Source organism: Eriocheir sinensis, chromosome 57 (assembly GCF_024679095.1).
Source record: "Eriocheir sinensis breed Jianghai 21 chromosome 57, ASM2467909v1, whole genome shotgun sequence".
NCBI lineage: Eukaryota > Metazoa > Arthropoda > Malacostraca > Decapoda > Varunidae > Eriocheir > Eriocheir sinensis.
In genome coordinates, this window is record NC_066565.1 from 8,675,902 (window position 1) to 8,700,346 (window position 24,445).

Genomic DNA, 24,445 nt, shown 5'->3' on the forward strand with positions numbered 1-24,445 from the left:
TTTGTTCTTGACCACTGCATGCCTCCCTGGTGAAGTGTTGAGAGTGAATTTAAGCCATGACTATCCAGGCTTGGGTCTGGATTCCCGAGTGAACAGTTTGGGCACAGCTGTTCATCACCTCTTTCAGGTGGGTCAATAAATAGGTACCCGGGGAAGGTAAACTGGTAACCAAGGTGCTGCACTTGCCGTGTGTACCCAGGGTAATGAGTTCTCTCTCATCACAGGCTCAAAAGCTAATGAGAGGTGAGCAATGATGCCGAGTGGTCAGCGTGTGGGCATGGTAAGCCCGTGGTTCGAGTCCCACAAAAACACGCTGATTTTTCAAGCCATCGCCGAGTGGCAGAAGATTACCCACATGCTGCCCAGATCCGCAGTCAACCCTAACTTCAGCGAGTTCGTTCAAGTGGAGCACTGGGGGGCAGCATGGGCCAAGCAGTCATACATCATGGCAGCCACTATAAATAGAATTCGCCTGTGCCACTATTGGGATGAGACTGTCCAAGATGCTTCTCAAAAGAGCCCTCCAGAACTACAGGCAGCACCTAAAAAAAATTAAAAAATTAAAAAAAAAATAAATAAATAAAAAAATAAATTCTCATCCCTTACAATACTTTATCATTCACAACTCTCCCTGAAGCACCTGTTATCTGTCTGTTTTTCTCTGCTTTTGCTCTCGTGATGGAGGGTGCCATGTGAAGCTCTCCAGAGATAACAGTGGTGACAGCATCATGTTCTTCAGTGATGTTGGGCAGTGATGGAGGGTGCCATGTGAAGCTCTCCAGAGATAACAGTGGTGACAGCATCATGTTCTTCAGTGATGTTGGGCAGTGATGGAGGGTGCCATGTGAAGCTCTCCAGAGATAACAGTGGTGACAGCATCATGTTCTTCAGTGATGGCGGGCAGTGATGGAGGGTGCCATGTGAAGCTCTCCACAGATAACAGTGGTGACAGCACCATGTTCTTCAGTGATGGCGGGCAGTGATGGAGGGTGCCATGTGAAGCTCTCCAGAGATAACAGTGGTGACAGCACCATGTTCTTCAGTGATGTTGGGCAGTGATGGAGGGTGCCATGTGAAGCTCTCCACAGATAACAGTGGTGACAGCACCATGTTCTTCAGTGATGGCGGGCAGTGATGGAGGGTGCCATGTGAAGCTCTCCACAGATAACAGTGGTGACAGCACCATGTTCTTCAGTGATGGCGGGCAGTGATGGAGGTGCCATGAAGCTCTCCACAGATAACAGTGGTGGCAGCACCATGTTCTTCAGTGATGGCAGGCAGTGATGGAGGGTGCCATGTGAAGCTCTCCAGAGATAACAGTGGTGACAGCATCATGTTCTTCAGTGATGGCAGGCAGTGATGGAGGGTGCCATGTGAAGCTCTCCAGAGATAACAGTGGTGACAGCATCATGTTCTTCAGTGATGGAGGGTGCCATGTGAAGCTCTCCAGAGATAACAGTGGTGACAGCACCATGTTCTTCAGTGATGGCGGGCAGTGATGGAGGGTGCCATGTGAAGCTCTCCACAGATAACAGTGGTGACAGCACCATGTTCTTCAGTGATGGCGGGCAGTGATGGAGGGTGCCATGTGAAGCTCTCCACAGATAACAGTGGTGACAGCACCATGTTCTTCAGTGATGTTGGGCAGTGATGGAGGGTGCCATGTGAAGCTCTCCACAGATAACAGTGGTGACAGCATCATGTTCTTCAGTGATGTTGGGCAGTGATGGAGGGTGCCATGTGAAGCTCTCCAGAGATAACAGTGGTGACAGCACCATGTTCTTCAGTGATGGCGGGCAGTGATGGAGGGTGCCATGTGAAGCTCTCCACAGATAACAGTGGTGACAGCACCATGTTCTTCAGTGATGTTGGGCAGTGATGGAGGGTGCCATGTGAAGCTCTCCAGAGATAACAGTGGTGACAGCATCATGTTCTTCAGTGATGGCGGGCAGTGATGGAGGGTGCCATGTGAAGCTCTCCACAGATAACAGTGGTGACAGCACCATGTTCTTCAGTGATGTTGGGCAGTGATGGAGGGTGCCATGTGAAGCTCTCCACAGATAACAGTGGTGACAGCACCATGTTCTTCAGTGATGGCGGGCAGTGATGGAGGGTGCCATGTGAAGCTCTCCACAGATAACAGTGGTGACAGCATCATGTTCTTCAGTGATGTTGGGCAGTGATGGAGGGTGCCATGTGAAGCTCTCCACAGATAACAGTGGTGACAGCACCATGTTCTTCAGTGATGTTGGGCAGTGATGGAGGGTGCCATGTGAAGCTCTCCACAGATAACAGTGGTGACAGCATCATGTTCTTCAGTGATGTTGGGCAGTGATGGAGGGTGCCATGTGAAGCTCTCCACAGATAACAGTGGTGACAGCACCATGTTCTTCAGTGATGGCAGGCAGTGATGGAGGGTGCCATGTGAAGCTCTCCAGAGATAACAGTGGTGACAGCATCATGTTCTTCAGTGATGGCGGGCAGTGATGGAGGGTGCCATGTGAAGCTCTCCAGAGATAACAGTGGTGACAGCACCATGTTCTTCAGTGATGGAGGGTGCCATGTGAAGCTCTCCACAGATAACAGTGGTGACAGCACCATGTTCTTCAGTGATGTTGGGCAGTGATGGAGGGTGCCATGTGAAGCTCTCCACAGATAACAGTGGTGACAGCACCATGTTCTTCAGTGATGTTGGGCAGTGATGGAGGGTGCCATGTGAAGCTCTCCACAGATAACAGTGGTGACAGCATCATGTTCTTCAGTGATGTTGGGCAGTGATGGAGGGTGCCATGTGAAGCTCTCCAGAGATAACAGTGGTGACAGCATCATGTTCTTCAGTGATGTTGGGCAGTGATGGAGGGTGCCATGTGAAGCTCTCCAGAGATAACAGTGGTGACAGCATCATGTTCTTCAGTGATGGCAGGCAGTGATGGAGGGTGCCATGTGAAGCTCTCCAGAGATAACAGTGGTGACAGCATCATGTTCTTCAGTGATGTTGGGCAGTGATGGAGGGTGCCATGTGAAGCTCTCCACAGATAACAGTGGTGACAGCACCATGTTCTTCAGTGATGTTGGGCAGTGATGGAGGGTGCCATGTGAAGCTCTCCACAGATAACAGTGGTGACAGCACCATGTTCTTCAGTGATGTTGGGCAGTGATGGAGGGTGCCATGTGAAGCTCTCCACAGATAACAGTGGTGACAGCACCATGTTCTTCAGTGATGGCGGGCAGTGATGGAGGGTGCCATGTGAAGCTCTCCACAGATAACAGTGGTGACAGCATCATGTTCTTCAGTGATGGCGGGCAGTGATGGAGGGTGCCATGTGAAGCTCTCCAGAGATAACAGTGGTGACAACATCATGTTCTTCAGTGATGGTGGGCAGTGATGGAGGGTGCCATGTGAAGCTCTCCACAGATAACAGTGGTGACAGCACCATGTTCTTCAGTGATGGCGGGCAGTGATGGAGGGTGCCATGTGAAGCTCTCCAGAGATAACAGTGGTGACAGCACCATGTTCTTCAGTGATGTTGGGCATTGATGGAGGGTGCCATGTGAAGCTCTCCAGAGATAACAGTGGTGACAGCACCATGTTCTTCAGTGATGTTGGGCAGTGATGGAGGGTGCCATGTGAAGCTCTCCACAGATAACAGTGGTGACAGCACCATGTTCTTCAGTGATGGCGGGCAGTGATGGAGGGTGCCATGTGAAGCTCTCCAGAGATAACAGTGGTGACAGCACCATGTTCTTCAGTGATGGCGGGCAGTGATGGAGGGTGCCATGTGAAGCTCTCCACAGATAACAGTGGTGACAGCACCATGTTCTTCAGTGATGGCGGGGGCCCTCACCAGTCTTCTTCATTAAGCTTCTGTCTTCCTGCTTCAGGCTGCAATCAAACAGTTGTTTAGTACCACATTAATATGTTTGGGGCAGACTGAATTATAGCTAACATAGTATACTGTTTGATTGAATATTTGAAAGAATCAAACCTAAACTAACATACTGTTTGATTGAATATTTGAAAGAATCAAACCTAAACTAACATACTGTTTGATTGAATATTTGAAAGAATCAAACCTAAACTAACATACTGTTTGATTGAATATTTGAAAGAATCAAACCTAAACTAACATACTGTTTGATTGAATATTTGAAAGAATCAAACCTAAACTAACATACTGTTTGATTGAATATTTGAAAGAATCAAACCTAAACTAACATACTGTTTGATTGAATATTTGAAAGAATCAAACCTAAACTAACCAGGTTACCCCATTCCCAAGCTTGCAGGGTAGGCACTGACAAAGGTAGATTGAAAAACAGAACTGTATTACTAACCTAAATGAATGTATTATTCTAGTGTTTGTGTTAGAGATAGGTTTACTGTTCAACAGGATGAGGTAGGGTTGTTAAGTTTGAAAATGGCTCTTAATGAAGCAGTAATAGGTTACTATTTTGTCTGTGATTGTTAAATTATTAGCATGTGTAAAAGCTACAACTGCTATATGCTACATAGTAATATTCTATGTATCTATATATCTTTCCCTTTGCCCTAATTAAAGGTTAAATTCAATATCAATGAAAAATTTCTGCTCTTATAAATTGTCAAGATGAGTTGTAGCCTATTCCTAACTGATCAGAATTAGTTTGCATCCTGAGAACACGTGATTGATGTAGTATTTGTTTCAATAGGCTAGAAATTTATCATTTAAATCAACACAAGGTTATGTTAGCCAGTCATTACACATGTTTTTCTTTAGTTTGAGACAAGGTTATGTTAGCCAGTCATTCATTACATATGTTTTTCTTTAGTTTGAGACAAGGTTATGTTAGCCAGTCATTCATTACATATGTTTTTCTTTAGTTTGAGACAAGGTTATGTTAGCCAGTCATTCATTACACATGTTTTTCTTTAGTTTGACACAAGGTTATGTTAGCCAGTCATTCATTACATATGTTTTTCTTTAGTTTGAGACAAGGTTATGTTAGCCAGTCATTCATTACATATGTTTTTCTTTAGTTTGACACAAGGTTATGTTAGCCAGTCATTCATTACAAATGTTTTTCTTTAGTTTGAGACAAGGTTATGTTAGCCAGTCATTCATTACATGTGTTTTTCTTTAGTTTGAGACAAGGTTATGTTAGCCAGTCATTCATTACATATGTTTTTCTTTAGTTTGACACAAGGTTATGTTAGCCAGTCATTCATTACATATGTTTTTCTTTAGTTTGACACAAGGTTATGTTAGCCAGTCATTCATTACACATGTTTTTCTTTAGTTTGAGACAAGGTTATGTTAGCCAGTCATTCATTACACATGTTTTTCTTTAGTTTGAGACAAGGTTATGTTAGCCAGTCATTCATTACACATGTTTTTCTTTACTTTGAGACAAGGTTATGTTAGCCAGTCATTCATTACACATGTTTTTCTTTAGTTTGAGACAAGGTTATGTTAGCCAGTCATTCATTACATTCATTTGAGTAGCTTCCATAACCTTCTCTCGATGGACAGAAGTGACAAAACAAATGACTAACATAACCTGGTCTCAGTGTTACAAAGGGCAGAGCAAGTTAATAGTGACAGAAATAAACATTACAAAAGATTTAGCAACCGAAGGGACAGGAGTACGCATTGCTACAGATGACACAGTAACCCAAGTGTGATAGGGATTGTAATGTTACGGAAGATATGGTGACGTAAGTGACGAGGACCGAGCGTTACAGACAGCGTAGTGACTTAAGCATGACAGGGATTGTAGAAAGATTGTGGAATGATTGTATAAAAAAAGATACAGTAACTCAGCAGTGACATAGATACGTAATGTTACTGAGGACATGGTAACTTACGTATGATGAGGATCGTAATGTTGCAGATGAACTAACAATAATTTAAGTGTCAGAATTCATCATGTTACAAATGGCATATTAATTTTAGTGGCATGGATCAGAATGTTACAAAATATATACGTATATTAAGTGGCACGGATCGTAATGTTACAAGATACATGGTACCCACACCGATATGTATACGTAATGTTAAATGACATAGTAACTTAAATTAAATGGATATATTACGCTAAAAAAGCTTAGTAGCCAAAGTGACATGTATACGTAATGTTACAAATGGCATAGTAACAAATAAAATGGATACGTAATGTTAACAAGACTTACTAACCGCAGTGAATGAATGCGTAATGTTAACAAAACTTAGTAACCAAAGTGACATATACATAATGTTAGGGATGACACAGTAACTTAAATATAATGGTTAGTAATGTTAACAAGACTTAGTAACCAAAGTGACATATACGTAATGTTAGGGATGACACAGTAACTTAAATATAATGGCTAGTAATGTTCATAGCTGGGTGTTATCGCGATAAGTTATCGTGATACTTTATCGCTGATAACAAAATCGGGTTATCAGCCATCCGTTACTTAATTATTTAAATATATATCAGTATCTTCGTTACTTTTGTAGCCAAACTTGCGATAATCGCTACTTTTTTCCGCCTCAGGAAAAAAAAAGTCTCCTCCCTACTGCGCATGCGTGGCCCGGGTGCCCGGTGTTGTATGAAAAAACTTCGGGGTATGAAATATCTTCGGTGAAGAGATTTCATACTTAGATCATTAACATTGAAACACTAGGTTATTTTTTATGTTAGACTAAAAAATCAGAGAGAAAAATCATTTAACTTTGCCCCAAAAATGATTATTCACTGCCTCAAATTTGATGTTCCATATTCGTTTGTGAGCATGCCATGGTATTATTAAAGGCACCCGGTGTTGTGTTATTTGATGTCCCATCGTCAAAAGCTGGCGGTTTTGTTTACAAACACTGGTCTCTCGTGAAGTGCGCATGTTCAGACCAGTAAGCGTTGCCCTGTACAGTCTCACAAAGCTTTCTAACACATTAAGTGTTGCTGGAAGGCTGAATCAGACATACAGTACCACCATCCTGGCTGTAGAACGACACTCTGTACATATAAAATACAACTCGTACAGAGTGTCGTTCTAGGTAGAAACAGCGAGGATGGTGGTAGTGGTACTGTATGTCTGATTCAGCCTTCCAGCCACTCTTAATTACGGTTAAAACGCTTTATGAGACTGTACAGGTCAACGCTGCTGGTCTGAGCATGCGAGTTCACGAGAGACCAGTGTTTAAACAAAAGCCAGGTTTGACGGTGGGGACGCATAAATAACACAACACCGTTCAGGCGTTTCTAGTATTACCGTCCATAGGTACGTGTCAACGTGGTTTTCAGGTTTTGTAAGTTTTCTAAAATACAGATAATGAAAATTTGAATTCATCTATGTTTTTTTTATTTGAAATATCAATATAGTATCGTTTTCGCCTATCCTACTTATCGCTAGCAAGTATCGGAATTGTGGATTTATATCGGGTATTGGTTATCGCCTATATTTGTGTCTCCAGTTAACGAATATCAGTTATCACCGATAAGGTTTTCCATTATCAGTTATCGGTTATTGGGAATAAGGTTTTCTGTTATCGTGCCCAGCTATGGTAATGTTAACAAGACTTAGTAACCAAAGTGACATATACGTAATGTTAGGTTTAGGGTAGGCGGTGGCCGAACTGGTAGCGTACTGGGCCCACATTCACCGCGTGATGGACAACGCGGGCTCGAATCCCCACGCTACCACCTCGGATTTTTCGGTCACCGCCGAGTGGCTTAAAACTACCCACATGCTGTCCTGAAGACCACCCATCAACCCGGACTCTAGAGGAAGCCATCCAAGTGAAACAAGAACGAGTTCCGGGGGGCAGCATGAGCCAATGCAAGATGGCACCACTATAAAAACACTCACCTGCGCCTGAACGGGCTGGGCCGACCATCAGGCCCCACCTGGAAGAAGCCTTGGGCCGACCATCAGGCCCCACCGGGAAGATGCCTACCGGCGCAATAGGCAGCAACGTAAAAAAGGGATGACACAGTAACTTCAAGATAACATGGATCGTAATGTTACATCTACACAAAGAGGAGAAACGAGCATAACAGTGAGTGCCGGGTTGCCGTAATCTTGCCTCGACGAACAGAGATCAAATTAACATATGACATAGGAATTGCAGTTACTAATACAAGTAACTCTCGATTTACGCGAATATTGCGTCCGTGAAGAGGTCGCATAAATCAAAAACAATGTAAATCAAACAAGAGGTAGGTTTCTGTCGAAAAATAAATACCGTATTTTCCAGCGTATAGCGCGCACCTTTTTCGCACAAGAAATGCCTGAAAGTTTAGCCCTGCGCGTTATACGCCGAATGTACAAATTTTTAATGACTCTTTTTTCTTCTTTGAGGTGTTTTTAAGGGTCTGTTTTTTGTCTTATCCAATAACAACTGCAAACTTACCTATATTATTGTTTATAATCCATCATAGTCCATAGCTGTCTTATAATATGTTACCATAGAATACAGGGCGATCAAATAACTTCTATACAAAAATGAAATCGGTGGAGGATCGCCCACGCCTTGCTGTTATCCCGTTTTTACAAGCTACATAAAAAATCATATTGGAAAAAAATATCCGTGTTCATTATTAATTATTGATATTAGTGAGAATAATGGGGTAAATATGATATCAGAAACTGTACATCATGAGTTTTGTACGAGTTATTTCGCGCAATACCAGCCCGGCCGCCATTTGCATTGTTTACAAACCACACAACCACACCCATACAACAAACAGCTGCATGCCACGTGTCACCAGAACCGTGTGAATTGTGTCTTGCCTAGTTGTCTGTCATAACCTACGAGTGATGGTGGGAATAATATGCTTATTCACTTCATTCAGTGGAGAGAGAGAGAGAGAGAGAGAGAGAGAGAGAGACTGCGTCTCCATATTACCGAGATATCCACTCAGGCACTCAGTCTCAGCCTCACTCGTGTGAGGAAGAAATGAGGGACTCCTTGAGCGGCTGGCTAGTATTGGTACCGGTACCGAGCAGTCTGGTACCGGTACCGTACCGTATAGCTGGTACCGTTAGTACCGGTACCTGCCCACCCCTATTGTTGAGTAGCGTGGCAGCGTGGGTACTGTATTGTTGTTCAAGTGGCGCGCAGGAAGAACTGAGCTCAGCTGTGTGGCCACGGCCCCGTATGAGTCCAGTTGCTTGAGACATCTGGTGGCCACTCCATAAAATATCACGTATAAGTGAAAAAACGTGTAAATTAAACACTTATTTGGATTTTGGACCCCGGGTTATTTAAAAAAACGCGTAAACCAAACTCGCGTAAATCGAGAGTTACCACAAGCATTTCGTAGGTAAGGTTGACAAGTTATATTCCATTAGTTTAAATGACGTAATCTTGCCTTGACGTACAGAGATCAAATAAACATACGACATAAGAGTGAATTGAAGTTACTTATACAAACATCTCAAAGGCAAGGTTGGCGTAACTTATATTTTGCTATTTTAAAGGATGTAATCTTCCCTATACATACAGATCAAAGTAACATATACGACATATGAAATGAATTGAGGTTACTTATACAAACATACCAGTGAAATGAGGTTACTTATACAAACATCTTGTAGGTTAAGGTTGACGTAACTTATATATCGTTAGTTTAAGAGACGTAATCTTGCCTATATGTACAGAGATCAAAATAACATATCTCGAGGGTAGGGTTCACGTAACTTGTATTTCATTAGTTTAAGGTTACGTATACTTACAATAACGTTGTAAAGAGGGAAAGAATAAAGGAAAGAAAGAAGGTGTGTCGAAAGGTCATCTTATCGCCTACACACACCTAGAGACAAACATTGGGGCGAGGGAGGGAGGGAAGGGTAGCACACACACACACACACACACACACACACACACACACACACACACACACACAAATGAAAATAAAAACACTGAGCCACATACCCCAATCAAACACCTCCACACTAAACATCCTCCTTCGACCGTCCATGTTGAGAAGAGCAGGAGGAGGAGGGCGAGGAGGAGGAGGAGGAGGAGGAGACGAGAGTAGACGTGGAGCCGCCAGCGATGGAGTTGGCGGCTGTTCCTCCGTCCTTCCCTTCAGCGGCTGCGGCGGGTGACTTCTTGGCCGCTGCCGCCGCCTTGTCCATCTTCTTCCGGTGGATTTGGTACTCAGCGATGAGCCGGCAGGTTAGCATGAAGAACACCTGGGGGGAGGGAGGGGAGGGGAGGTAAGGGGAGTTAGGTTAAGGTAAGCTAGGGTAGGGGAGGATAGGTTAAGTTAGGGGAGGTCATGTAGTTTTATCTTTTAGGGTTCAAGGGCAATAAAACAAAAAAGGGTAGCACACACACACACACACACACACACACACACACACACACACACACACACACAAATGAAAATAAAAACACTGAGCCACATACCCCAATCAAACACCTCCACACTAAACATCCTCCTTCGACCGTCCATGTTGAGAGGAGCAGGAGGAGGAGGGCGAGGAGGAGGAGGAGGAGGAGGAGACGAGAGTAGACGTGGAGCCGCCAGCGATGGAGTTGGCGGCTGTTCCTCCGTCCTTCCCTTCAGCGGCTGCGGCGGGTGACTTCTTGGCCGCTGCCGCCGCCTTGTCCATCTTCTTCCGGTGGATTTGGTACTCAGCGATGAGCCGGCAGGTTAGCATGAAGAACACCTGGGTGGGGTGGGGTGGGGAGGTAAGGGGAGTTAGGTTAAGGTAAGCTAGGGTAGGGGAGGATAGGTTAAGTTAGGGGAGGTCATGTAGTTTTATCTTTTAGGGTTCAAGGGCAATAAAACAAAAAAGGCATAAAAAAACACTAGGTCCTGCCCCTGAACAGAGAGAAGGAAAAATGACAACGGGGCATAATTACCAGTGAGGGGGCGAGTCTCTCAAACTTGTCGCCCACCATCCAGTGATTGTACCTGGCGAACAGCATCATGAGGGCCAGGACCAGGTTGGCAAACTGCTTCACACGCTCTGAAAGACACAGAAACTGCTCAGCAAGGACTGTAGGTGGGCATCCTCAACACTTCCCCTCACATCAACTCTTTCCAAAGGCCAAGAAAAGGTATCAATTGCATTCTAATGACATGAGGTAATCCAGCTTTCCAGACAGACAACAGATTGAAAATAGACAAACTATGTAGAGGAAGCATTAGTTTGAGAAGGCTATAAGAAAATCCAGCTTTCCAGACAGACAACAGATCAAAAATAGACAAACTATGTAGAGGAAGCATTAGTTTGAGAAGGCTATAAGAAAATCCAGCTTTCCAGACAGACAACAGATCAAAAATAGACAAACTATGTAGAGGAAGCATTAGTTTGAGAAGGCTATAAGAAAATCCAGCTTTCCAGACAGACAACAGATCAAAAATAGACAAACTATGTAGAGGAAGCATTAGTTTGAGAAGGCTATAAGAAAATCCAGGGCCCATATCCACGAAAGTGTCTAAGGCCGATGCTACTTAAGCACAAAATCATACATAGCTTATGGTCAACGAGTTAGGGCCGTTGTAACTTATCGTGCTTAGACCATTCTCTGTTGATGTCGCTCGTCTCGCTAGAACGCACAGCGAGCAAAATTTCGACATGAATCATGTTAAATAAAACATAGTTATACTTACATTTTCTTTGTTTTTTATTTTAATAATTTTACAATACAATTTTTGACCAAATAACACGGAGTGAATGACAGTATTTCTTGGAAAAGAAAAATATTAAAATACATTCCCGTTGGAAACGAGAATTTGTGTAAACAAACAGTCACCAGCTCAGTCACCCTGTACAACCTGCCTTCGGCGTTGTGTGTTCCAACTCTACCAGATCTCCTCCTGTCCTACAATACCAGGTAAGGCTTGAAGGTATTAAAAATATTGCTTAATGGTATTTTATAGGAAAACTTGAAAAGATCATTCCAGTATAAGTTAGTCAATTCGTTCACATGGTGGAGTCAGTTTGCCCACTCGGTTGAGTCACTTCACCCTTTCTCGATTAATTCCTTTGGTTTTTGTTAAGTTACGGTAATATGCCCTAAGACGAAAAAGAAGTGCACCACTTGAAATAAGACATGTTTTTCAGACACTTCTTCTATACCCTTTTTTGTGCAAATGACTCCACGTGTTCAGCGGGCTACCAACGGTTACGAGTGCGTGATTGTGAGGTTGAAGATGGGGTTTGAGTTTAGCTACAATACTTAAAGAAGGTGATATTTAGCAATAAGAAATGCACAAATGGTTGTATTTTAACAGAAATAACACTCTTGGGGAAATTCCTAGGGTGCTGTTTCTAAGTCGTTGCACAAGACAACAGTCACATTTCTGTGTTGTGTGCATAACAGTACAACCATTAGTGCTTCTATTGCTATCTGCACATATGATGTATATGTTAATATTTACCATTGGTTAAATTTAACATATGTGCGAATGATACTTAACCTAACTAACCTAACCTAGACCTTAGCCTAACCTAACCTATAGTGACATGCATTTCTTAAGAGTATTCGCTGCAATATGTTTTACTTTTATAAATCAAATAACGTTTTACCACATGATTTATGTAGTCAATACTACTTGCAGGCAAAAGAACTCATGAGTGTGGGTGAAATTACTTACCTTTTTTTGGGCAAACTGACATGTGGGCGAAATTACTGTAATCCATCTAACCTACATCATCATGTGGATCTGCTCATTCTGGCTATCTTTATATATATATGTATATATATATATATATATATATATATATATATATATATATATATATATATATATATATATATATATATATATATATATATATATATATATGGTAAAGGTTCAGCAGAGCTACAGCCTTAATTTGGCTCTAATTTCTTCCACTCATACAAATTTTATGAATATTTAAATCCTTGCAGTTGTCCAACGATGGAAGCCACTCCACCCAGTAAACGGAATAGGAAGGCAAACTGGGGGGAGAAAGAAACTTTCCGCCTGGCAGAACTGTACATGGATGAGGTACAAACCTTGAAGTCCAGCTTCAAGATGCCGGGAGTTTCAAACAGGAAGAAACATGAGATATGGGAACAAATAGCCGAGGAGTTGAATAACTCATTCAACAACTACAGGACCTCGGCTGAAGTGAAGAAACGCTGGTTCTTCATAAGTTCCCGGTCTCGGCAAAAAATCCAGCGATTCCGTGAGGAACGGAATAGGACAGGTGAGTTCATTTTCTAATTTTTGTTTAAATCTTATCTAACGGTGTTATACACTTAACAGACCGAACTTAAAATGGTACACCTCCATATCGAGAAATTAACTGAGTTCACGGAATTGCATTTTTTTCTCATTCATCCATTAACTTATTACATTTTTTATCTCAGCTGAAAACTATAGATTTTCAGGACGTACCTGTCCCTCTACAACCTTTGTATTCAGAGAAATGCAGTATACATTACCATGTGTCCATTTTTTAGGTGGTGGTCCTCCTCCCCCTCCACTGGATCCCATTGACGAACTAATTGAGGATATTCTGGGACCAGACAGCAAAACAATAATGGGTGAGCCTCAAGTCGATGATCTGATGGATGTCCTGCGTGCTGACATGTGAGTAGTTATTTCTTTCCTGTGTTCATTTTATATGAATCACTCCCCTGCTCTACCCTTTACCGCTTCCTTAAACTGACTCCTCCACCTCAACGACACCTACCTCTTTGTCTCTTTCTTCCCTTCATTCTATACTCAAATTCTGCAGCTTTACCCTCTTTGCTCAACTCCCTAATTTCTCTGAACCTCTCTTAATTTTACCCCAAATACTAGAACATAGATTCTAATTTATGCTTATTTTTCAATCAAAGCAATGTTATTAAAATAACCATTTTGGGTAAAATATTACTTCCATATTCATATTTCTATTCATTGTGATTAAGGCTTCATTCAATAAAAAGAAAGGAAATTACTGTCAGTCAGTTGTTTATATCATTCATTAATTGAATTTTTTTTACACAAGGCGCCGGCCAAAGGCACAGCAAAAATTAGTAAAGAATATAAGATAGATTGTGTTCATGTAAGGTAATATAGTGTATAGATTTTATAATGTAGTATACTATTCTAGGAGTGATTTCACTATGCTGGCAGGTGTGTCCTTGCATCTTCCAAGCTTGTACACCATGTAATGATTAAATCCATTGCTTGCAGAAAGGACGTGAGACCTGCTGCAGGAGGAGCAACAGCAGATCCGTTGGTCAGTTTCAATAGCCACGAATCTGCAGATGCACCAACTGTAATATATGTTGATGCATCTGCAGAAGAAGCGCTTCCCCCTTCATCCACCCCCTCAGAAGATCCCACCACGGGACAAATGGGAGCTGTAAGGGCAGTGGAGTCTGCTGCCCAGGAACACAAGGCAGCTGCTCAGGCAGTGGCATCCGCTGCACGGGCCCAAGAGGCAGCTGCCCGAGCACAGGAGTCCGCTGCGAGGGCCAAGGAGTCCGCTGCGAGGGCCAAGGAGTCCACTGCGAGGGCCAAGGAGTCCGCTGCGAGGGCCAAGGAGGCAGCTATGCGGGCCAAGGAACAGGCTGCCAAGGAGAAAATTGAGGCCATGAGGCTTAAAGCTAAATACTATAAATTTAAACTAGAAAATAAATAAACATACAACCAAATACTACTTCTGTTATTTCTAACATTATTAAACTATTATAAGCTTAGTTCTCATATGTATTGTAATTTGTACTTATACTGACACTGCTTTTTTTTGCATAGTTTCTGACTATACAATTAGAATTTTGACTGTGGAAAGATATACTATGGTGAAGCTTTCTAGTCTCCTTTTTAGAAAACAATCATAAGAAGGTCATCAGAAATTGTGGTTAGGAGATGAGAGACTATGCTAATGGGAATTTAAATTTATCATAATGCATTAAAAGGTAGGAAACATTACCAAGGTAGGTACACAAGGCCCTGTTGGAGGACGTTCCATCAGTCCTCATTGCTGAGAAGAGAAATGATGACATTAAGAGAAATGTATAAAATCAATGTGAAGCAAGTATAATTATTTATCTATTTTTATCGATCATATCTATTTTCCATCTCTCACCTGTTCACCCATCCGTCCCACTCCCCACTACCACCTTCATCTCATTAGTGATCTTCCAATAAGTAATTAATTAAATTAGAACATAATACCAGTTTCTCTTGCAAAGATTCAACTTACCTGAAATGCAAGGTGCAGAATGCATCCCGATAGGCACGACCTCATTACGGTGACCACCGGGCGCATTGGCAGGTTCTTCTGCAGCATCATTTAATGGCACTGGGACTTGTGCCTCTGCACCCATTGGTTGCTCGTCATCCAGAGGAAGAGGAAGATTCCTATCCTTGCAAATATTGTGCAGCATTCCACACACATGAATGATTTTGCACACCTTGAGGGGGGGCCTCAATCGTACCTCACCATGCAAAACATGAAATCGGCGTTTGAGTTGTCCAATTCCACGTTCAACAATACTGCGTGTAATTTTGTGAGACCTGGATGAATAACAATGGTAATTAATTGTAATTAATTGTTGTACGTTGTTGTCCTAGTGGTAATCTTGTTGAGTTAGTCTACACTTCATATGATGAGTTAGTGGTTATCAAAGTTTCAGCAAAAAATATACAGGACAAAATTTGGGACTCAACTCTCAGTGGCCGATTCCAGGCAAATAGTAATTTAACTTTGAGCACAGGTTAAGGTTTTTAATGCATAGGGCGTTGAGTCAGATTTAGTACTAAATACACCCCATTCCCAGTGTTAGTTCTTACCAGTCTCACTGACTAAACTACTTATAAACGTTATATCACGTTATATATATATATATATATATATATATATATATATATATATATATATATATATATATATATATATATATATATATATATATATATATATATATAACTTATGTTACCAAGCCCAATACTATCTTTCCGAAATGAAACTTAATCCAACCTAACCAAACTTAACCTAACTACTACTAATACTGTCTACTACTACTAATACCACTGCTGCTGCTGCTGCTATCAATAATAATAATAATAATAATAATAATAAGACAATGTATTTACCTATTATATCGTGACTGAGGTCCAGGCAGTGGACGCAGATAAGGTGTAAGGAGCCATGTCTTGCTGGGGTACCCACTGTCTCCAAGCAAGTGACTTCCTGCTGGCACATATCCTCCGTCAAACAATCTTGACAATCCACTGCTGTTCAAGATACGTGCATCATGCACTGACCCTGGCCACTTGGCAAGAATGTCCAATATTCGATAATTGGCATCAAATACAACTTGACATTCATGCTGTGATACCTTCCGGTTCACATACACTTCTTCTTGATCCCTCGGTGCCACAATTCGGATGTGTGTGCCATCAATGGCACCTACGATGTTAGGGAAATTGGCTATAGCAAAGAATTCTGCTTTCTTTCGGTCAGCGCTGTCTTGGGTGACAGGAAAAGTTATGAACCTCTTGAGGACATTAACATCTGCAAGGGCGTCTATAGTTTTACTGATGGCTCTGCTGATGCTGGACTGTGAGGGGCCAAGGTCATCACTGCTACATTGTTGCATTTTGCCAGTAGCAAGATATCTTAAGGTTATGAGAACCTTCAACTCCGGGGTGAGCGGGTTAGACCTGTTGGTATCACTCTTCAGCGCTGCCCTTACAAGGTTGGTAACAAATAATATACCTTCCCGGTCTAACCTGTACCTCTTGATGAGCTCAGCATCATTAAGTTCATTTAGAACGTCCTTTCTAAGGTAATTATTCCCTGGCTGATGTGGTTGTTGCTCTTGTGGCGCTGCCATCTTGATTGTTTACGTTCAAATCCATCGTCCTTAAGGGCTGGTGAGACAGGGTCCAGCCTGTTTTACCGCTAAGCACGATGTTAGGGCCGTCGAAAAATTTTATGTACGACGTCAGTCAAGTTAGGCACGATAGCCGCCATTTTATTTTGCTATGGACGACGGCATCGGCCTAAGACACTTTCGTGGATACCGGCCCAGCTTTCCAGACAGACAACAGATCAAAAATAGACAAACTATGTAGAGGAAGCATTAGTTTGAGAAGGCTATAAGAAAATCCAGCTTTCCAGACAGACAACAGATCAAAAATAGACAAACTATGTAGACATCTTTTCCCAAATTTCAAAATGGCGCACCTTCATCCTGCCTCAGAGTCCCCGCCTGGGGGGGGGGGGGGGGGGGCCACTCTATATACTATGATCAATAGTTTTAAGCCTGTAAAGAATAACCATTGTATAAAATGGAAATAAAGTTTCTGATTCTGATTCCTCTCCCTTCCTTTATCTTTCTCTCCCTTCCCTTTCATTCCATTCCCTTCCCTTTCCTTCCTTGACCTTCCATTCCCTTCTCCTCTCTTCCCTTCCCTTTCTTTCTCTTCTCTTCTTCTAATCAAAAATAGATTAGATAAATTCATGGACAGCGATATTAGGTGGGGTTAGATACACGAGAGCTTAGGTTCAAAGGAGCTGCCTTGTACAGGCCTACCGGCCTCTTGGAGACTCCTACGTTCTTATGTTCTTATGTTCTTCCATTCCTTGACCTTCCTTCTCTTCTTCCCTTCCTTCCTTGACCTTCCCTTCCCTTCCTCGACCTTCCCTTCCTTCCTTGACCTTCCCTTCTCTTCCTTCCTTAACCTTCCCTTCTCTTCCTTTCCCTTTCTCAACCTTCTCTTCCTCTCCTCTCCTTCTGTTCCTTCCCTCACTCACCTCATCACTGGTTGGTCAAGTTATACACAAGCTCGGAGGAGTGGAAGATGCACTGGTGAGGAGGCTGGAAGACCACGAGGGCGGCGCGAGGCTCACCATTGGACTGGGGTGGTACACGTGGGTTGCTCTGCGGAGAAAGTGCGCCCCCGTTTACCTATTCAATTTGTTTTTCCAGAAGAGAGAGAGAGAGAGAGAGAGAGAGAGAGAGAGAGAGAGAGAGAGAACTATCACTACAAGCTACAGAAACCCAGAGACAGAGACAGACAGAGACCAAATGAGAAGTAGACATAAAACAGCCATTATCAAGACACCACTCCACAACAAATTGACCTCTCTCATGGCCACTCATTACTTTCGTCTATTATGGCAGCGGTGAGTAAGGGCCTTTTTTTCTATGCACTTTTTGTTGCCCTTGAGCCGTCTCCTTTGTTGTAAAAATAAATAAATAAATAAAAGCTACAGAAATCCAGAGAGCCAGACACACAGAGAAAATGAGACAGCAAAAGGAAGAAGAAGAAATGAAAAGGGAAAACTAAGACAAGGAGAGGAAGAGAGAAATGAAAATGGAAAAGAATGAAAGGACAACGGTGAAAAATAAGACATAAGAACAGAAAGAGAACAAAAATGAGAACGGAGGAAAATGAAACAGGGATAAGTAGAGAAAGAGAAGGAAAGCAATACTACCAAAGAGACAGACACAGAGAAAATCAGAAGTAGATAAAACAACCATTAGCACTAAAAGCTACAGAAATCCAGAGAGAGACAGAGACAGACAAAGACATAGACAGACACAGAGACACAGACAGACACAGAGACACAGACAGACACAGAGACACAGACAGACACAGAAAAACAGAGACAGACAAAGACATAGACAGACACAGAGAAAATAAAAACAGAAAAAAACAACCATCACGAAAAGCTACAGAAATCCAGAGAGAGACAGACAAAGACACAGAGAGACAGACAGACAGACAGACAGACAGAGAAAATGAGAAGCAAATAAAACATCCAGAGAGACAGAGACACACAGGGAGAGAAAATGAGAGAAAAACAGAGACAGACAAAGACAAAGAGAGACCCAGAGAGAGAGAGAGAAAATGAGAAGCAAATAAAACATCCAGAGACACAGACATAGACAGACCCATCAATTAAAAGCCACAACCAGAGATAGAGACAGAGAGACATGCGAACAAAGAAAAAACAGGGTCGCCAACTCACCAATCAGCTCCAGGGACGAGGAGTTCAGGAGACCGTACTCAAGCCTCATAATGATGTCACCGTCCGGGTCCTGCTTGTCCTTCTGCAAACACCACCAACAGCGAGGTAAAAAAAGTCGCCGAGTCAAATCCTGCCACACCACACCACACCACACACCACACCACACCATACCCAGCCACACCACACCATACCCAGCCGCACCACACACCACACCACACCATACCCAGCCACACCACAAACCACACCAAACCCAGCTGCACGACACACCACACCACACCATACCCAGCCACACCACACACCACACCACACCATACCCAGCCGCACCACACACCACACCACACCAAACCCAGCCGCACCACACACCACACCACACCATACCCAGCCACACCACACCAAACCCAGCCGCACCACACACCACACCACACCATACCCAGCCCCACCACACCACACCACACCCAGCCGCACCACACACCACACCACACCATACCACACCCAGCCCCACCACACACCACACCATACCCAGCCGCACCACACACCACACCATACCCAGCCACACCACAAACCACACCCAGTCACACCACACACCATACACCATACCCAGCCACACCACACCACACCCAGCCACACCACACCACACCCAGCCACACCACATTACTCTCCCTTTTCCTTCCTTGGGATTTCCTTCCCTTGCTCTGCCTTCCCTTTCCTTCCCTTCCTGTTCTTGGGCTAGCCTTCCCTTCCCTACTGCAGCCTTCCCTTCCTCTTCCTCCCCTTCCTCTCCCTCCCATCCCCTTCCCTACCTTGGTCACTATAACTACTGTAGGCAGACACACTTCAGAAGTGGATCTTCATGTGCTTGGAAATGTCATCCCTTGTCTTAAAGAGCTTTCGACAAACATCACACTTGAACTCTCTAAGGCCATAGTGCCTGAAGACATGTCGATTGAGTGCCTGCTTCACACTGAACCTCTTCCCGCACTCTTCACACTCATGACTTTTTACACCAGTGTGTGTAAGGGTGTGTGTATCAAGGTGACTCTTCCGGATGAATTTTTTCCCACATTCCTTACATTCATAGTTCTTCACACCAGTGTGTGTAAGGGTGTGTCTATCAAGGGTACTCTTCTGGATGAATAGTTTCCCACATTCCTTACATTCATAGTTCTTCACACCAGTGTGTGTAAGGGTGTGTCTATCAAGGGTACTCTTCTGGATGAATAGTTTCCCACATTCCTTACATTCATAGTTCTTCACACCAGTGTGTGTAAGGGGGTCTGTATCAAGGTTACCCTTCAGGGTGAATTTTTTCCCACATTCCTTACATTCATAGTTCTTCACACCAGTGTGTGTAAGGGTGTGTGTATCAAGGGTACTCTTCCGGATGAATTGTTTCCCACATTCCTTACATTCATAGTTCTTCACACCAGTGTGTGTAAGGGTGTGTGTATCAAGGGTACTCTTCAGGATGAATTTTTTCCCACATTCCTTACATTCATAGTTCTTCACACCAGTGTGTGTAAGGGTGTGTCTGTCAAGTTGACTCTTCAGGATGAATTTTTTCCCACATTCCTTACATTCATAGTTCTTCACACCAGTGTGTGTAAGGGTGTGATATCTGAGGCCATGCCATGTGGTTAATTCTTTTCCACACTCCAGACACACAAACTTCCTCTCTCCTTTGTTGCTGGAGTTGCCAGCAGCCAGTTGCTTCATCTGGTGACCACTGACCCTCCTGCCCCCTGCAGCAGTCTGCTCCTGCTTGTCCTGGCCACTCATGCTGCTGTCCAGCCCTGCAGGTGAGGCGGCCCCAACCTTTGCGGAAGCTGAGTGTGTTGCTGTTGTCCTCGTTCTTTCCTTGTTCTCTTTTCCTCCACACACCGGCGGCCTAGGGTCCGTGGTCGTGGTCGAGGGTAGACGTGCCCGTGAGAGCTCTGTAAAAGTGAAGGAATTCTCCAATAGTAATATTGCCAGAAGAATGAATCGTTCGAAGAATAATCCGTCTAGTAAGCAGGCGGGCACAAAAACCAAGGATACTGTTGGATCTGGCAAAACAAGCCTTGCGGCTGGGGGCGGGGATGATCAGCTGACAGGGGCAGACGATAGCGACGCAGATAAACAAACAGACACATGCCCAGTCTGTAAGGTTAAGGTTGGTGAGGAAGACAAGGCTCTAGGCTGTGAACTATGTGAAATGTGGCACCACATAAAGTGTGAGGAGGTCACTGAGGCAGTGTATAATTTCCTGAGCAGCAATCAAGTAAGTAAGATTCACTGGTATTGTACCAAATGCGATATTGTTGCGGGAAATTGTTCAAACAAGTAACCAACACATCCAAGAGACAGGATAAAGTAGAAAGACGTATGGATGCCCTGGAAACTAAAACCACTGAGGCCTTAGAGGAGATCAAGAGTGATGTCAAGAATCTGAAGGAGGAAATTAGAGATGATATCAGGTCTCAAGTGAACAGTGAGTTCAAATCTAGGATTGATGAAGTCAAGCAGAAAGTTGGGGAGGAAGTCAAGAGTGTGATTAATGAAGCAGTGGAAAGCAAAACAGTTGATATAACAGTCGACACGAGGAACAAAGCAGGGCGGATCCAGAAAATCAATTTTGGGGAGCCTGCTGGTAAAATTTCATAAGTTAGCGACAGCCTCAAACAGTGAAGACCAATGGATAGTGATGGCGGTTCTTTGCTTAAAATCCACAGCTCCCGAGCAATCAACGTATATGTGACAAATGAATTTTTCTTGTATCTATATATGAAGTGCAATCAATATTAAGCTGGCTAGCAACAAGAAACAATTCAAATTGCACATCCGACCCGTAAAAAGGCAGATCTGAACATGTAGAAATCATCACCATACGAGCATTCGAAGAAAACTAAACGTTTATTTCGATATGTAAGCAGCAAGGGTGATCATAATACAGGTCATATATAAATTACAAACCTAACCTTTACAAAAAAAGAGTTAATATGTGAAATTAGACGCAGCTGAAGATAAAAAAGGAGTTCTTATAGGCCTTCTTTTACATGGGATTGAGGTAAGACTTTTGCAAAGATTGGCTGATCTAAAGAAATATATTTACAAATTCCCAAGTATTCAACAAGTGCCTCACCAAGCAAAGAGTAGTCGGCGGTTTTTTTCGCCGAATTTGCTTATCAATCTCTCGACTGAAATGGGGATATCGTGGTGGACACAGAGGAGGGCAAGCCTGTTCAGGCGCTCTTGGCCGACGGTACTCCTCAGATGCTGGTGCTGGCGTGTGCCTGGGCTTCTTTGATCGTTTGGAAGACCGGAACAGATAATGCCCAGCGCTCCACTTCTACCTTCACGAGTGTCAGGGATTCAATGTCGAGTTCGTAGAGCTTCGCCACTTGAAGCACAACCGCATGCAACATCCGTTTCTGGGCCTTTGAGGAGTTGCTTGAGCTGAAGTGCGACAGGCACTGTGTCGTCACCGAACCGACTCTTCAACTCAGCCAAGATGTGGTCCACGAACGGAATGTACACCGCCCGGCGGTAGTACTCCTCAGCATTCTCGCACGGAACATTTGATCGCTGGGTCTGTCGTCCACAGAGTCGTGGCACAGGGATGGTGTCATGCGATGACCCCACCTCGACCAAAAGCTCTTCCGCTTTCGTGAACACGTCGTGAAAATGATTCTCCGCATCTGCTCTGAACTTGGCAAAAATGGTCTGACACCAGGTCGCCATCTTTCCTCTGAAGTTTGGCTCGGCTCGAGAGTATGTGCCAATATACACTCCACTACAACCAGTCCAACGAGAAAGCAGGAAACACGTATGGCGATGAGAAGGAGCCCAGCGGTGGCGTCAAGTTCCTCCTCGAGAAAAACAGCGATGACAGGCAGAAATTCAACGAAAACCATCATTCTGTCATGCCTCTCAATCCACCTGGTGGGGCACAGGGGAACAAGCGTTTCGCACTTGGCCGAGGTAAGCTTGACAACCTCTGTGAAGCGGAGAGAGCGCACATTCAAAGAATGAACGAAGCTGTACACCTGGGTCATATTTGAAGAATGAACGAAGTTGTACACCTGGGTCAGTGTTTGAAGAGCGATCTTCACTTCCTTGACGTCACACGCCTTCGTCAGTACAAGATTCTGTCGGTGGCTAAAGCAGTGGATAGGCTTGGCCAGGGTGTACTTCTTCATGAGTACTGCGGCACACCCTTTGAATGTTCCCACCATGGCACTTACTCCATCGAAACCAAGTCCCCTGCACTTGGCCATGCTCAATCCGAGGTCTTCAACGGTGCGCAAAAGGAGCCAGGCTAAACCTTTACCGGTGAGGTCATGAGCACGCACAAAGGCAAGGAAGTCTTCCCTTATTTCCTCTTCCAAGTGCTGAATGATGATAGTGGCCTGCACTAAAATTCACTTTCTGCTTGCATGTGAGGAATGAGGTCACACAGATTTTTTCCTAGGCCTTTAAATCTTGCTCTATAATATTCAATATATGATTCCGGAACTTAAATACTGAAAATAAATAAAGAAAATCCTGAGTTCTCCAGAAATGCAACAGAAAGGTACCAGTTTTCGTTTTGACTTTCAGAAAAGTGGACATTTTAGCAGATGGGGGGGGGGGGTCATCCAACACCCCCAGCCCCTCCCCCCCCCTAGGAACGGCGTACTACGGCCCTGTACGAGTATGTAGATTGTTAGATGAGTGCGGGGCCATAAGAGCGCGGTGCCCATTGTGCCCTGGCCCTGCAGGAGTGAAAAATTACATCAGACACCGAAAAAATTTAAATCTTGCCTGAGCATCCTGTCCACCTCCGCATAGTAAAGCCCAAGGAACCATAGAGGAGGAATTTTTTAAAGTTTGGAGGACAGCGTCCAGAGCTATCTAGCGGCGGCCGGCTTCGCTCCCCAGCTCTCTAGCTTTTTAGGGGTATCTTAAATATATTTTATGTTTTCTCAATTCATGGGTATTTCAAATATTTTAGTTATCCTAATATTTTTTTGGGGGGGGCCCGGGTCATCTGGCTCCCCACCCCCATATCCGTGCCTGCATATGCCTACACATTCTGTATTATACAGTAGAGCCCCATTTAGCGCAAGAATTAGGTGGATGAACGCGGTCGCGCTAATTGAATTCGCGCTAATTGAATAAAGTAACCAATATGAAAAAAGTTATTTGGTGCACACGTGGGTCTGACTTTTGGGTTTGATAATTACTCAAAATAATCAGTCATCAGTTATCGAGCCGTGATGGTGACTCTTGCGGCCCAAGGTGTTGGCGGCGGCAGCAAGTGGGTGTGACAAGAGTTCGGCCCCAGCAAAGGTTCGGCGGGCAGGGTGTGGGCGTGTGTGGGCGTCGTGCCCGGCCAGGCCGACATCACACTCGTTATTATCGAGCGTGTTACGGTGACGGTGGCCACTCAGTCAATAGTGACGCTTTGCCTCATCTGCCTCGCCATGGCAGGTAATAGTAACGCCCCGCGGGGCCGACGCGGCGACGCCCCGAGGATGGCGGCAGAGGCGGCGGCGTGGT

General features: G+C 43.8%; 2 protein-coding genes and 1 long non-coding RNA gene across 35 annotated transcripts in view; 2 read left to right on the forward strand and 1 right to left on the reverse strand.

Annotated features, from left to right (window-relative positions):
• Positions 1 to 19,207, reverse strand: part of LOC126984827 (uncharacterized) — an 85,603-nt gene extending 66,396 nt beyond the window's left edge. Inside the window, exons 1-4 of one of the 4 annotated variants that reach the window (XM_050839035.1) lie at positions 18,929 to 19,207; positions 10,836 to 10,942; positions 9,897 to 10,159; positions 3,745 to 3,883 (exon numbers count right to left, since the gene is read on the reverse strand). In XM_050839035.1, coding sequence (XP_050694992.1) covers positions 9,917 to 10,159; positions 10,836 to 10,942; positions 18,929 to 19,097 — 519 coding nt within the window. In that variant the 5' untranslated portion in view covers positions 19,098 to 19,207 and the 3' untranslated portion in view covers positions 3,745 to 3,883; positions 9,897 to 9,916. Of the gene's footprint in view, positions 1 to 3,744; positions 3,884 to 9,896; positions 10,160 to 10,376; positions 10,640 to 10,835; positions 10,943 to 18,928 lie in introns of those variants that run through there. The other 3 variants (XM_050839034.1, XM_050839033.1, XM_050839032.1) reach the window with 3 other exon arrangements.
• LOC126984834 (uncharacterized) lies at positions 7 to 6,815 on the forward strand. 30 transcript variants are annotated; one of them, XR_007737913.1, is made up of 7 exons: positions 7 to 1,216; positions 3,620 to 4,720; positions 4,769 to 4,872; positions 4,925 to 5,028; positions 5,081 to 5,132; positions 5,185 to 5,340; positions 5,393 to 6,812. It is a non-coding gene; the product is annotated as an uncharacterized LOC126984834 (long non-coding RNA). The 30 variants fall into 30 exon arrangements; XR_007737915.1 differs by having other exon boundaries at positions 5,237 to 5,340; XR_007737911.1 differs by adding an exon at positions 3,012 to 3,269 and having other exon boundaries at positions 3,803 to 4,720; positions 4,925 to 5,340; positions 5,393 to 6,815.
• On the forward strand, positions 11,391 to 14,884 carry LOC126984823 (uncharacterized). Its single transcript, XM_050839019.1, has 4 exons — positions 11,391 to 11,813; positions 12,855 to 13,156; positions 13,413 to 13,542; positions 14,134 to 14,884. Exons 2-4 carry the CDS (start codon positions 12,865 to 12,867, stop codon positions 14,582 to 14,584), a joined length of 873 nt encoding a protein of 290 aa, XP_050694976.1. The 5' UTR covers positions 11,391 to 11,813; positions 12,855 to 12,864; the 3' UTR covers positions 14,585 to 14,884.
• Positions 19,208 to 24,445: the final 5,238 nt, after the last annotated feature.